Source organism: Sipha flava, unplaced genomic scaffold (assembly GCF_003268045.1).
Source record: "Sipha flava isolate LNK unplaced genomic scaffold, YSA_version1 258_pilon_pilon, whole genome shotgun sequence".
NCBI lineage: Eukaryota > Metazoa > Arthropoda > Insecta > Hemiptera > Aphididae > Sipha > Sipha flava.
In genome coordinates this window covers 1,707,852-1,721,924 of record NW_020272917.1, presented here as the reverse complement: position 1 = coordinate 1,721,924, position 14,073 = coordinate 1,707,852, and the positions used below count along the sequence as shown (strand labels likewise).

General features: G+C 38.3%; 1 protein-coding gene across 2 annotated transcripts in view; it reads left to right on the top strand.

Annotated features, from left to right (window-relative positions):
* LOC112684869 (paired box protein Pax-6-like) overlaps positions 1–14,073 on the top strand; it is a 48,931-nt gene that overhangs the window by 33,661 nt on the left and 1,197 nt on the right. For both annotated transcript variants that reach the window (XM_025556585.1, XM_025556584.1), the window contains 4 exons: positions 10,114–10,311; positions 10,866–10,948; positions 11,690–11,949; positions 12,595–12,968. In XM_025556585.1, the coding sequence (XP_025412370.1) occupies positions 10,114–10,311; positions 10,866–10,948; positions 11,690–11,949; positions 12,595–12,968 (915 nt within the window). The remainder of the gene's footprint in view (positions 1–10,113; positions 10,312–10,865; positions 10,949–11,689; positions 11,950–12,594; positions 12,969–14,073) is intronic.

Genomic DNA, 14,073 nt, shown 5'->3' with positions numbered 1-14,073 from the left:
GATCTTATGTTGGAAGGATTGGTGGGGTCCCCATATTTGTATACCATAAGACCATTTGGGTCTGATTATGGTTTTGTAAACAAGCATCTTATTGGCTAGACTTATTTTTGATTTTAATATTAGGCGGAGTAGGTGGAGACGAATGTTTACTTGTTTCCGTTTTAGTTTAATGTGATGAGCCCCAGTTAACCTCTTGTCTATAGTTATACCGAGGTATTTGATAGATGGTTGAATTGGTATAGGAACGTTATTTAAATGCAGTTGGCGGCACTCACTTCCATTTAGTGTGAAGTTTACTTGAGAAGATTTATTTTCATTTATTTTAATTTTCTAATTTGTGGCCCAATTATATACAAGGTCGAGATGGGATTGAATACGGTTTATGACTATATGTGGATCATGATTTGATGCTAGTATTGCTGTATCGTCTGCAAAAGTAGCTAGTAGAGTGTTATAGAGAGTATGGTTGTTGGTATGTCTGAGGTGTAGATATTATAAAGAATGGATGAAAGATCGCTTCCTCGGAGTACTCCAAAATGTATCAAATTAAAAATATATTCTGTAATACAAAGCACCAAGCTACTTTTTCAGAGACGTGTCGAGGGTAGAAGTTCAACTTTACCGTCAAACTTTTAACGAAAGTATGAGAATGAGCACATGTCATCATGTATGTATACATTTACATATAAAATGTATTGTATTTAATAAGCGTGTAAAGTGAACTCGTTATATGCAGTGGCGGAAAACGTTTTGACTGAACAAACACAACAGACGATGTGCCCGAAAAAAAAGATCGACAAAAAAACAAAGTGTACATAAAACGTAACTTTCTGAATTTGACAATTCGTTTAAAAATAATTACGTCTCGTTTACTTTTGCCGGCTCTAAGTAGACACGGAGTGGGGTAGGGGTAGAAGGAGAAGAGATTGAGTGAGAGAGGAGAGAGCGTGTGCGTCGGCGGTGACCGTTTTGCGCGGGAAATCTTTTACGGTTTGCTGGCCTCGGGCGCCGAAAAGGGTAACGTTGTTGCAGTTATTTAACGGGATATTCCTGTTTGTGACATGCTTTTGTAATTCAAGAGAGAGAGAGAGAGAGAGAGAGAAAGTGACAGACAGAGAAAGAAGAGGTCCTTTAATCCGATTAAAAATTATCAAAAGCCGTTGCCTTGCGGCTTTCCCGAAAAACAATTTAAATTGCGCCTACACGACCGTGTCTCATCGCGTACCGCGCGCGACTTCCCATCTCCGCCACGATCGTTGAGGCTGCGGCGGCGCATTGGTGATACAGTTTAATATTAGACACACGCGTGCAACAATAATATCCATCGCCGAAGCGTGCGCGGGGGCGATTTAAAAACCCGCTGTACTCGGATCAAATAACTTCAATTTTATTAATTATACATCGTTGCCGCTCGTGCGCCGTCGAACCTTTTAGACGCATTTTGCGTTCGTTATTACGTGTCTTGTACACAAAGTGTTCATGAAGTGTTGAAACAGTGAAAAAATCCGAATGTTTCGTGAACGAAAACCGTATCCCGGCGAGGAAACGATAATGTCCAGTTCCGTGCATCCGTCGATTTTGGATTTCGAATCGTAAAACGTTAACCGGACGAACAGGAACGCAAGAGCAAATCTCGTTTTTAAACATCGCTAAACAATAGGCGCAACAGAATGTGTTATAAGACCGCGGGCGCGACTTACGAGTCTTAACTCGGCCACGATGTTAGGCAACGGCGCGCGAATTAATTCTATTAAAAATCGCAAACCATTTTTTAGCCAAGCAGGTGGTGCAACGTGCACGGGTGTAAAAGTCGAATGCTTAGCTCACCGTTTGCGGAGTTAATACGACGGTACGTAATCGATTGATTACTTAAGTGCGCGTAAACGGTAACAACGCGTGTTCTATGCGCGCACTTTCGGTTGACCGGGGGGGGGGGGGGATTTCTTTCTTTTCGGCAGCAACAGCAACACGAACACACGCTTAATAGTAATAGTAATAATAATAAAAATGTATATCATTATGTTCGACGTAATAAAAGAGCTCTTGTCGCCGTCACGTATATTTGTATTGTTTCGACGAGTACCGTACACAGCACGCGCTATTTCGCGAGTATTGCAATGAACATTAACAAAATAATATTATACACTTTGGTATATACGCACATGTAACATACAATACATATGTCTGTAAGATCCGATTAATCGCATTGTGCTCAACCAATCGAGAACCGCGCATAGGCCTTGGAGTCACTGCGTGGCTCACTGAAGCGTCGTTAATCGCGCGCCCGCCGTTATATCGCGTTCGTTTCGCGCACGACCATCGTATGTATACAACCGTAATGGCTGCGGTACGCGAATTACGACTGTGTACATATGTTAAACATATATATTTCTATTTCTGCGCGTGCTATTTTATTAACACAATGTTATAGTGTCGTGTCCGTGCTAGAAGTTAGTTTTTTCCAAGGTCAGAGCGTGGTTTGTTGGTTGAATTGTTGGTTGAAAATAAAAAATTCGAATAGAAAATCATAAAGTGACTACGCTCAACTACAAAAATCACCTAGTGATAGTATCAACCCCTGTAAATAAAGCCAACTGCTTATACAAATAACTTTAACGCTTTAAAAATCGATCAACAGAAGTTTAACCGTATAATTATTTACGTTAAGTAACATTTTCAGTGTATTATTTATTATATTTTAATAATATCAATATATTGCTGTATTATATGTATATAGTATTTGCTTAAGATTCATTTGAACTTATAACCAGGGCTCGGAAGTTATAACACTAAAAATGTTATTTTTTAGCTCTTAAATATGCATTTAAAAACTTTAAAATATGCACTATAAATATCACGAAAAATCAAAAAATATACATTTAAGTTGAAAAAATTGTAAATTTATTAGAAAAAAAATGAAATGTAATTTTGCAAATTTTTAGGCTCATAGACGTTTGGATTGGTTGAATTATATACTTTACAAAAATGTTAAATTACTTAAATATATTTATAAAAATTTACTTATAATGAAATTATTTTATTTAGTCATTAACTATTAATACATCAAATTGTCAATGAAAACATAAAATACTATTGGATGAGGTGTATTTATTTTCAATAATTTAAATATTTTTAAAACTATAACTAATTAAATCATTATTATCAAAAACATTTGATTATTTCTAGTATTATGTGAAAATATACCCAAAAATAGCACTATAAATCCTAAATTAACAAAATAGCAATAAAACCTGTAAATATGCAAAAAATTAGCAAAAGTAAATATTATGTATGATATCCGAGTAGCGTGAAACATATGTGTATTTTACTTTAGATGTTCTAGGATGAACCAAGAAAAATAAGCATTTGCTAAAACTTCCGAGCCCTGGTTATAACCATAGTGCTTTTATAATACCGATTGAAATCTGACATTGTTGCAATGTTTGCCACGTATATATATATATATAATTATATTTCGACAACATACCGTATATAATGTTTAGGAAATGCTAAGTAATAATGCGTTTCATAAAAGCATTAGTGGATGGAAAATTTGTTTAAATTTTTGTTGCGCAGACCTTGACAAACGAATGTGTTCACAGGTAATAATGAGCGCGGCGGAATAATAATATGCTGCGCAACTTGCCGATAAATAAATCGGATTATAAAATTACAATAAATATTTTATCCCTAAATTTTCGGTATATTTTCATCACATACGTCGAACGTCCCAAACTTCCCAAACACATATAATACATAAGTATTTAGATATAAATATTATATAATTAATATAATATAATTATTATTATGCATTATGATGAACGCGAGCGCAGCCCACAAATACTATCTTGTATTTAATATTTACTGCGTACAACTGTCAAGTATAAATAATTTATTTATAGTTATATATTCATATTATTTTAATCTAATAAACAGAATGAAATATATTTTTTTTATCACTGAGTATATTATGCGTACATATTCCGGATGATTTCGACAAAAAATTACTTACATAAGTTTATCCCTCCTGTTGGACTTTTTACAAAAATAAATTCTTTGCATTGAATCATAGTTTAACTAATATACTTATGATCGCAAAAACACTTCGTGGAAATACGCTCACAAACAAGGATGATTTTAATTTTAAAAATTTCTCCCAAATTCTAGGCGATCACTTCATCGCGAGTCATTTCAAAGTATTTCCATTACTACATATGAAAAAGTCTAGAACAACGACTAACATTGTATTCGATTAGAGTGTACAAGGAAAACTTTTAAGACAACTACAGAGTTCCGAAAAAAAATTTTACATATAAAAGTCAATATTAAGTCAATCATTTGAGATCCGCTACCTTTCAATTATTTATCATCACCGAAACTAGACATTGACTATTCTGTTTTCATCTCTCGTACATAGAAACTGTGAAATAGTATCCTGGTACATTGTTATGCCTATTTGACACGATTTAGTTATTGATACAATAAAAAATGTTTGCAAGATCCCCATTTCTTCTTACGTTATCGAAAAATAATAACTTTACGTATTTATTTGATATTTCTACCGTCGCTCGTTTTTTGTCTGCACATCGGATTTAATCGAAACGAAATTGAAACGGACGTAGTGAACGCAATGTACTAAGCATGGCAGACCATTTTTACAGGAACTATCCCTAACCCGAACTCGTCTTGAAGCGCGCGCGGTATTATTTACTCGTCGGAGCCACGATTAACCGGGTGTTAAATGATTCATAATGATATCGGCGGAGCACACATAAAAAGCTGAACGCGGTTCACGACCGTCACACGATCCAGTAGTACGATGGCGAGTTTAACCGCGTTCAGAGGCAACCGAACGCCTCCGTCATTGGCACACACGCGTGACGAGCGATTGTTTTTACACGTCCGACCAAAACGTACGTAAGACATCGCTCGCGCGACAGATAACAATCGCACGTATACACGTTAAAGAACGCACCGCCCGTGCGCGGCCGTCCATTTATTGTACATGCGACGGCCCTCACTCGCGGGGACGTTGCGGTTGATAACAGATAGTTTATATTATATATATATATACCACGCACGTGCAATATCTCTCCGCGGCAGCCGGCTGTGCCCATCAATCCTCACCTACAGTGTGTGTATATGTATATATATATATAGTAGTGGCAGGCGTTACTACGCGTCATATAACAGTAATAATTTCTCCTTCGCTTCCTCTCGCACTATTCTCTCTGTCTCTCACATACATTCTCCTTCTCCTTAACCCATCCCTCTTCGTCTCCTGTTCCGTTTACTAGATAAGTGAATATCGTACGTACATATATATATATATACAAAGACACGAGTGCACGGTGTGTGGTGCACACGGCGTGGTTACAAAAACATTGTTCACCGCCCGCACCTATATACACATGGCGGTGTCTCGCGTATCTGCTGCGGTTGAATTATAGTGCGTATATCATACACGAGCGCGATACGCGTACACGTACAGTTGGGCTACGTGTCTATATATACGTGTACGGTGCGGAAAAGCGGGGCGGGCGACGAGAGGAATAGGAAAAGTGGCGTGAGCGTGCGCGGGTGTGCGCTTGATAACGAGCGTGGCCGCCGCCACCGCCGCGACATTATTTAACCGACGGGCCGCCCAAATGAATGGGAAGCGTTCGAGTAGAAAGTTGCCGATAAGACGGAACGAACGCGCGCGCGTTCCTACGGCCAGTATATATAATAATAATAATATACAGGAACGTATATACATATATTTAATATACTATACTCGCGTGACTTCTCTCCTCCGTCTCCGCCGTCTCTCTCTCTCTCTCTCTCTCTCTCTCTCTCTCCTATCGTTGTCGAGCGCCTGCACACCGCCACGCGTACCCGGCGCGATAAACGCACGCAGGAGTTTGGCGCGACAACTGGTCCCTCCCGTCCCCGCGTGCAACGCGAAAAACCTACACCACGGCATAGTCATCCCGCCCGCGCTCCGTCCGACTGAAGCGATACGGTCTTACTTCCCTCCACGCGACACACCCCCGCGGACCGCAGCCGTAGCTTTTTCCAACCGCTCGCGCCGTGTGCAATGCTTTACGCTATACGTATATAAACTCGCCCCCCCCCCCCCATCCCTCCTTACACGAATTCGGTCGAAACTAAATTTTACTTTATCTGCTTCCGCAGTATGTATATGTGTGTGCGTGTAACGCGACCGGGGTACACACATAAATAAGCGTAAGGCCGTGAGTTATGTCTGCTACGAACACGACGACGATACCCATTTTCCCGTCGTTGCGGCCAGTCGAAAATACACACCAACAGATTCCACGACAAATTTAAACCGTTTCCAACGGAAGCGCGTTTACTGGGGTAGGTCGACTAGAGTCCGGTTACCTAGATTCTTTTTTAACTGGTTAGGTTTTTTTTTCACGCATCATACATGGTCAATTTTAATGGATAGAAAATCCGAAAATTCACTCCACGTTTTATGCTAGGCTTCGTATCTTCCCTTCGTGGTATGGGTACCTAACGGATTTTGCAGAGCAAAACGAGCCTACCTAAATACTTCATGCTGAACACGTCACTGGTTTTCATCGCGAATTTGTGTGCAAAATATTTCAACAATTGGATCACGCACGTTACATGCATATTTATTATCGACGTATCTGCAGTATTTCATGGGACCGAGAGAGGTAGGGGGGTGCAAAGGAAAATCCCATAAAAAAGAATGATCGACGAGTTTTTCTCCTGCTGCATGAGAAGCGTTTGCGCGTGCTTCGATTGGTGGGATGGAAGCGATGAGGGGTGGTTTTAAACGGTCTCGCGAGAAGGGGTATATAATTTATATAAATAAATGCGGTATACACGCGGGCATGTCATTATTATTAGCGAGGGATTTTTTTTTTCGCACCGTTTACAACACATACGCGCGTATATTATATTTACCACGTGTACACGCAATGACAGTGCGATTGGAGTAAGTACACGCACACTCACACGCATATATAACGTATATTTGTACGGAGTATAACATACGCGATAAATATTGTACAAAGATACCCCCGTGCGTATTATGTATATATATTTATGAGTGTGTGTGTGTGTGTGTGTGTTGTGTATACACACACGCACTAAAAACACACCTCTGGACCGATTTTTGTTACGCCGGCTGTTGTGAATACGGATCGAGCGCGTTATGCGTGCGTATATTGCGTGCATATTATATGCATGTATGTGTATATGTTTTAAAAAGCCCTTTTTTTCCACGGCGCGGACTATCAGCGTCGTCGTGCGAGAGAAGTGCAGCGGTGGAAGAGGGAAAAAAAACGTATATATACGGCCGAACAACCCCTTGTGTCGCGAGTTGTACCATCCCCCGGGCCCGACCCGTCGGTCCACGCGGTCCAATGAACAATTTGAACCCCTAAAAGTCGGCCCCTGCGCACACACACAAGCACACATTCACGCGCGCGCGCATAACGAGCAGTAACGTTGGACGTCATGTATATATATATATATATATATATACTTTAATACGGTGTATAATGTGTATTTGTGTGCGTAAAGAGAAGGGATGCTGTAATAATCATCTCTCCGATTTAGAGATGCATCCATGGACCACGGTGGCAACGGTTGTGCGTGTAAAATAGGATTGCACCCGACGGTAAGAGAGACCCGGTGAAACAAATGATAAACTCTGATCTTTAATGTAATTGTTTTAATAAATACTCGCAGTACCACTGCTGGCGCAACAATAATAATATAATACGTACATGATCATAATTTTAATACTTCGCTCACATCACTTAATGTAATATATGTACAGTGTAAACCTACATTGAATGGACATTGCATATAGGTACATAGATGTGTTACATACATACTCGTACGTTTATATGCAGTTACAGTTCCATCGGCATTACCGAAATTCCATTTAAATTATGTATTCGAGCATCGTATATTTATATGTATAAGTGTGCGCGCGTGTGTCCATATAATACTGTACGCTTACGGAGTAAAATATATTATATGATAAAATGACAAATAAATATTATAAATAAATATAATAAATATAATAATAATATTATTATTATTATATAATATAAATGGCAGATCCCGCTTTTGAATTTTATCGTAATTTTATCCGAAAAAAATGTTTTTATAGGATTGTTTTCAGATCAAAACATTCTTAATTAAACCTCCTGTTCGTTTTATTATTGCATAATGCAGCCAAAATGTTACCACTAACGTTTTCCTGCAATATTATTTAGAATTTTGTAATCGACCATAATTGCATATTAATAATAACAATGTGATCGACTTACCACTTCGAGCTGGTATTGCGTATTTCGACGATTTCGTCTACTACAGCGGTTCTCAAACTGTGGTACGCATACCACTAATGGTACGTGAAAGACTACATGGTGATACGCGAAAGTCCGGGTGAGACGGAACGGAAATTAAAAATTCAATATTTAACTCATATATTAATTTCAAAACACTAATAAACTTGTATTAATAAATAAATAATAATTTTATTTTAGTATTTTACGGCCTTTTTATTTTAAATAAATGTATTTAACTATGTGAAGTTTGTATGGTTCTATTTTTAATCATTTTTAATCTATTTTAATGTGACTGATTGATAATATATTTAAGTGGTACGTGAAAAAAAAAAGTTTGAGAACCGCTGGTCTACTATAACATATTATGTATACGAGTTATTTACGGTATAAATACTCTTACGGACGTCATCATACATAACATGTCGAATAAATCGACCCACACTCGCATGTCTCCGCGTTTAATAATGTTCATAAAAACCGTATTTCTACACTGATCCCGTACACAAATTGATTACCTAGAAAACATTAAATGAAAATCTAACCGTTTACACGCGCGTACATCATGTACAACACGGCTAGCTTCCATAGCGATTTGTATGGCACGGTGACACCGTTTCATCTCGACGTGCATACGCAATTATTGTTTTCGATGTCGAAAACCAAAAAATGTTGTCGAATAGATTTTTAGCGCTGCAATCGAGGGATTTCACTATATTAGCGTCGCATATACACACGTGCGCACTTTTCGCGCACACTGCAGACGCAACGAAAGTTGAAATCAAACGAGACTAGGCCACAACACGATACAGCGATGTATACCTATATATGGTATATGGACGGTGCACGTGTTACAATGGGACTAATTACAAGACGTTCGGCGAATGAGAAAATCAATTCGTCACATTTTCAGACTGGCAATGACGTTGTGTAATTATTCAAATTTTCCCAGTTATATACGATTATTCGATGGTAAATCTAATTCCGAACCAAATATAATTTTCGGACAACGAGGCGATCGTCTAGCAAAGGCTATTTTTATTACAATATGTAATTTATTACAACAGTAATGTTGCGCAGCGATTCAAATCTATTTTACGGTCGGAAGACATCACTGAAAACATTGTGAAAATATGCAAAATATTTTTAGTTAAAAAGAAATAACAACAAGTTTCTAGTGTTTATATAAGTATATAAACGTTTGTTATTTTTTTCTAATTCAAATATTTCAGATAGGAAAATGTCAACTGTTACGTACAATTTGTAGAATGTTGTTAATCAACCGAACCCAACTTAATATGTCGGGTATAGACTATAAATCGCACTACCCGACCGTTTTCTTGTACTCATCATTAAAAGTGCAGTTTAATAAAAACGTGTTATCGTATAAATAAGACGAATGCAAATGGAAACTCCGAGAACATCAAATGCTCTAAATATTTTAATTTTTCTGTAATGGGTTTCATTCCTGTTTGGATATTTATAACATATATATTTTACTATAGTGGTGTTTATACATTTAAAGTAAAATTAAATATACGGCGTTCATTAATATATGTAGTTAACTCTTTCCGGCATGGTGGTTAGTACTGTTGACCACCTAATTTTTCCACTTATCGCATTCATAGTGGTTAGTGGTGTTAACCACATACAAAATATTTTTTTTAGTTTTCACAGTTAAGGGTTAGCGTTGCTGACCACGTAATACATAAGAACATACGATACGATTAGGTAAAATAAATAAATAAATAAATAACGTCGAATCCGAAATGTTCAGTTCTAGATCTTGACGGAGGAATGGGGTCTGACGAAACGTGTACGTCTATTGGCGATAACTCCAATCACGACGGTTCGCTAGTGGGATGTGCCACCAATTCTGCCAACGATGACGATCAAGCGCGACTCCGACTGAAAAGAAAACTCCAGAGAAATCGCACGTCGTTCACCAACGATCAGATAGACAGTTTGGAAAAAGGTACAATTATATACATGTATAGCTTGTAATTCGTACGCATTCTTAAATCGTATATAAATGGCATGGGGAGTATCAGTGGCGTATTTTCAAATTTTTTGTGGGGGGGGGGTCTAAATATTAAGTACCTATAAATTTATAATATAAAAAAAACACATACGAGTTATGATGTAAATATGTAATAACTATATTATTTATATTAAATTATGTATATTTCACTACTATTATTATTTATTAATGCAAATTAATAGTCGGCGTACCTACTATTCATATAATAATTATTATTATGTTACGTCGTTATCGTCGTAATTGTCGTCGTCGGATGGCGACGACGCGACAAAAATAACCAAAAGTTAAACCAAAGTAAAAACCCATAATATAAAATTAATATTCTCTTTCTCGGTACCTACGTACCAAGTTTTTTTGACTTTTTAAATTTTTTTCTGGGGGGGTCGAAACTCGGGAACCCCCCCTCATGAATACGCCACTGGGGAGTATAATTATCTTTATCCGAAAATTTCAATTTGTACTCATATCCGTTATACATTTTTGTTCAGAATTCGAACGGACTCATTACCCGGATGTATTTGCGAGAGAAAGACTCGCTGGAAAAATTGGATTACCGGAAGCCAGAATACAGGTAAAGGTCTTTATTTTTACGAATATTACTATTATTTAGTTTTGGATGAGTATAATTTCAAAAGCCTTATAGAAACATGGGTCTGGGGTAAGTTAAAGTTAACGAGGAAAACTCGAGAAATTTTGAACTTGACATTATCAAAGTTTTCGTTTATATAAACTTGAAGTTCCTCCTGAAAGTGATCAATGCATTTAGTATAATACAGACACACACACCTCTCGTATATTGTATTAACGTACATACACGCATCGATTTCTTCGTAAAATAATAAATTATAACGAGCAATGATACAACGTGTTTTATATACAATGTTTAAAGGGACTCGTTTTAAGTGTACAGTTTCAGTCAGTACGTAATAATTTTAAATACCTATTGGGCTTAATAGATACACGACATGAATTCGATATTCTGTTCTTGCAATGTATTCGTATAACGTCCAAGTGTTTTTTCTTATTTATTTGTATACACATGAAGCGGTTAGCAGTTCAATGAATAAAAAGTTTGTTACTGACCCAAGGGCGGGAGTTTAGCCACAAAAATTCATATCGGTTTCACGATTCTAGACTTAAAATCATCCTAAAACAATTACTACAAATTGATAAATAAAAAGTAACCCTTTACCTTTATTTTTGGACTGAACAACAAAAAGAAAAATCCCGATTGAGGAGGGGAAAATTTAGACAGTTCTCATAAGCCACTAATGTAGGTATCTACTGATGGCAAAAACGTTATATGGTTTAGGTATGGTTTTCAAATCGACGCGCCAAATGGCGACGAGAAGAGAAACTCCGCACCCAACGACGTCCTAATTCCAACCAGAATCAATCGATGGATCCACAAAATCAACAACAACAGCAGCAGCAGCAGCAACAACAACAACAGCAGCAGCAGCAACAACAACAACAGCAACAAGCGTCTCCAAACAGGATGAACGGATTCGCAAACAATCCAGATACCAACCCCAATATGTATACAACCATAGGCAACCACGACACGTTCAGGTATAAAATAATATGACTAAATTGCTTAATTTTTTCAACGCTTCAATTCCCAATGGTAGAATTTAACATTTAAACTATGATATTATTTACGTTTATACGCATAAGCAAATACAAGTTATCAAATTATTTTTAAATAATGCGTTTAAAAGACGTTTAGAAACAGGAAATTTGGCACACTCGCAGAATGGGCTTTCCTAATCTGTTATACTTTATGCACGTGCATTATGAAATTTAAATTATAGCATATTATAGTAATACGTAGGCTGCGGATTTAAATACTTTTGAAAAAAATAGTACCATAAAGATTTATAATGTTTTGTACCTATTAATAAAAAATAAAAATAAACGAACGTTAAGAAATAGGTAATTGTTTGTCTTATTTTTTTTTCATTAAAAATATTTCCGAAAGATAAGTATACAATTAAGACATGTAAAATAGCCGATGTCGCTAAATGAATACCGTATTAAAATGTATGTATCCTTTATTTCTTTTGATCGTATATAATACACGAAACGAACCTTCTATTCGGAAAACAACGTCTTGCATCGCGTTTAGCACCGAAGTCCCCACCCTGCCTACCAATTAGACGCCCGTGCATAGCATTAAGTATTTATTTATTTATACGACCGTTCGTCTGTTTCCAGCCCGATGTCGATGAACTTCGGCATGCCAGGTGGCAACAACGAGAACGGGCTGTCCCTGCCCATCATGACCGGTCACCATACGGTCATGTCCGGTGGCGGGGACCAACGGGACGCGTACGGCTGCATGTCCAGGCCGACGTACGACACGTCGCCGCCGCTGGCCATCGGTGCCCCCGGTTATTTAAGGCCGCCGGTGTCACCCACGTCCAACGGCAGCAGTCCGCCGGCTCACCACCATTCGGCCGCTGCAGCCGCCGCCGCCGCCGCCGCCGCTGCTTACCATCACCATCCACCGCCACCACCGATCAACGGGCACCATTCGTCGCATCACCATCCTCACCACCAGTACAACATGAACGGCTCCAACTCCACCGGTACGTAAACACAACGAACGAACCGAAATAGAGCACAATCACCCCAATAACAATGATGTTCAGTGACACACTTTGTTGTCCTGCACAGTGGTGTGGCCAGACAAATATCTTTTAGAGGGGGTTTTAAATTTTCAATTCTCTCCGACCGAATTTTTGATTCCAATAACTCAATTAAACATAATTTTAAAATATAAAATGTGTTTTTTGTTTGGTTTATTGAAACTTTGAAAATTGCTTGATGATGACTTGTGATACGTTATAAAATATTAAACTTATGTCTTAAGACTGTTGTACATTTTGCAAAATAATAGAGAAATTTCTAAGAGGGGTTGGGTTCTCATGGCCACCGGTCTTACATGTCAAATTCTACGTGCGAATTTTACACGTTTTTCACGATCGATTGTTCTTATGACGGCCTGCAACGTTACCGGCGTACATTTCGCGTGTTACCTGTATCCCCTGAAAAAGTACCGCGCGGACTTTTCAAACGGTTCCGTTGAGTTCGACGCACGTGGTAAATAGGAACGATAAGTCACTGCTATTCGTGTACAGGTCGAAGGGTTTTTTCGAACCGGTTGTACGAACTCCGCGCGCCGTTACAGCGAAATTTACGGTTTATCCAAACGACGTGCATCGGTGTCGGCATTATCGTTCTAGTCCAAATACTTTGTGCCGCTGACCATCAGTTGATATCTCTGCCGGTGTTGACGTCGGTTTCGGTTTCATTACTTTGCCAACTACGACCGTCCAAAATTACGGCGGATCGTGAAACTAATGTTTGTTCGGTCATAAAACCCGATGCCCGAAAAAACTTCCGAATTCTTGGAGCGGTTCAACGATATGTCAAAATGAAATCGAATTTGAAGTGTTCCTACTCGTAAGGTGAGCAATGTCCCGGCCCCGTGCGCTGTCCAATACGATACAATAGATACGGGTCCTAGTTATGGCTACGATGCGTACATTTAGAGTCAACGCGGTGATAGATTAATTTCTTCGACGAAACGTCTAAGATAAATCCCAAGCAAGTAGATTGTTCAAAGTCGAATACATTTTTCGAAAACTTGCAAGATTATCCCGAGTTCCTTTTTACAGAGGTTATGCAGCA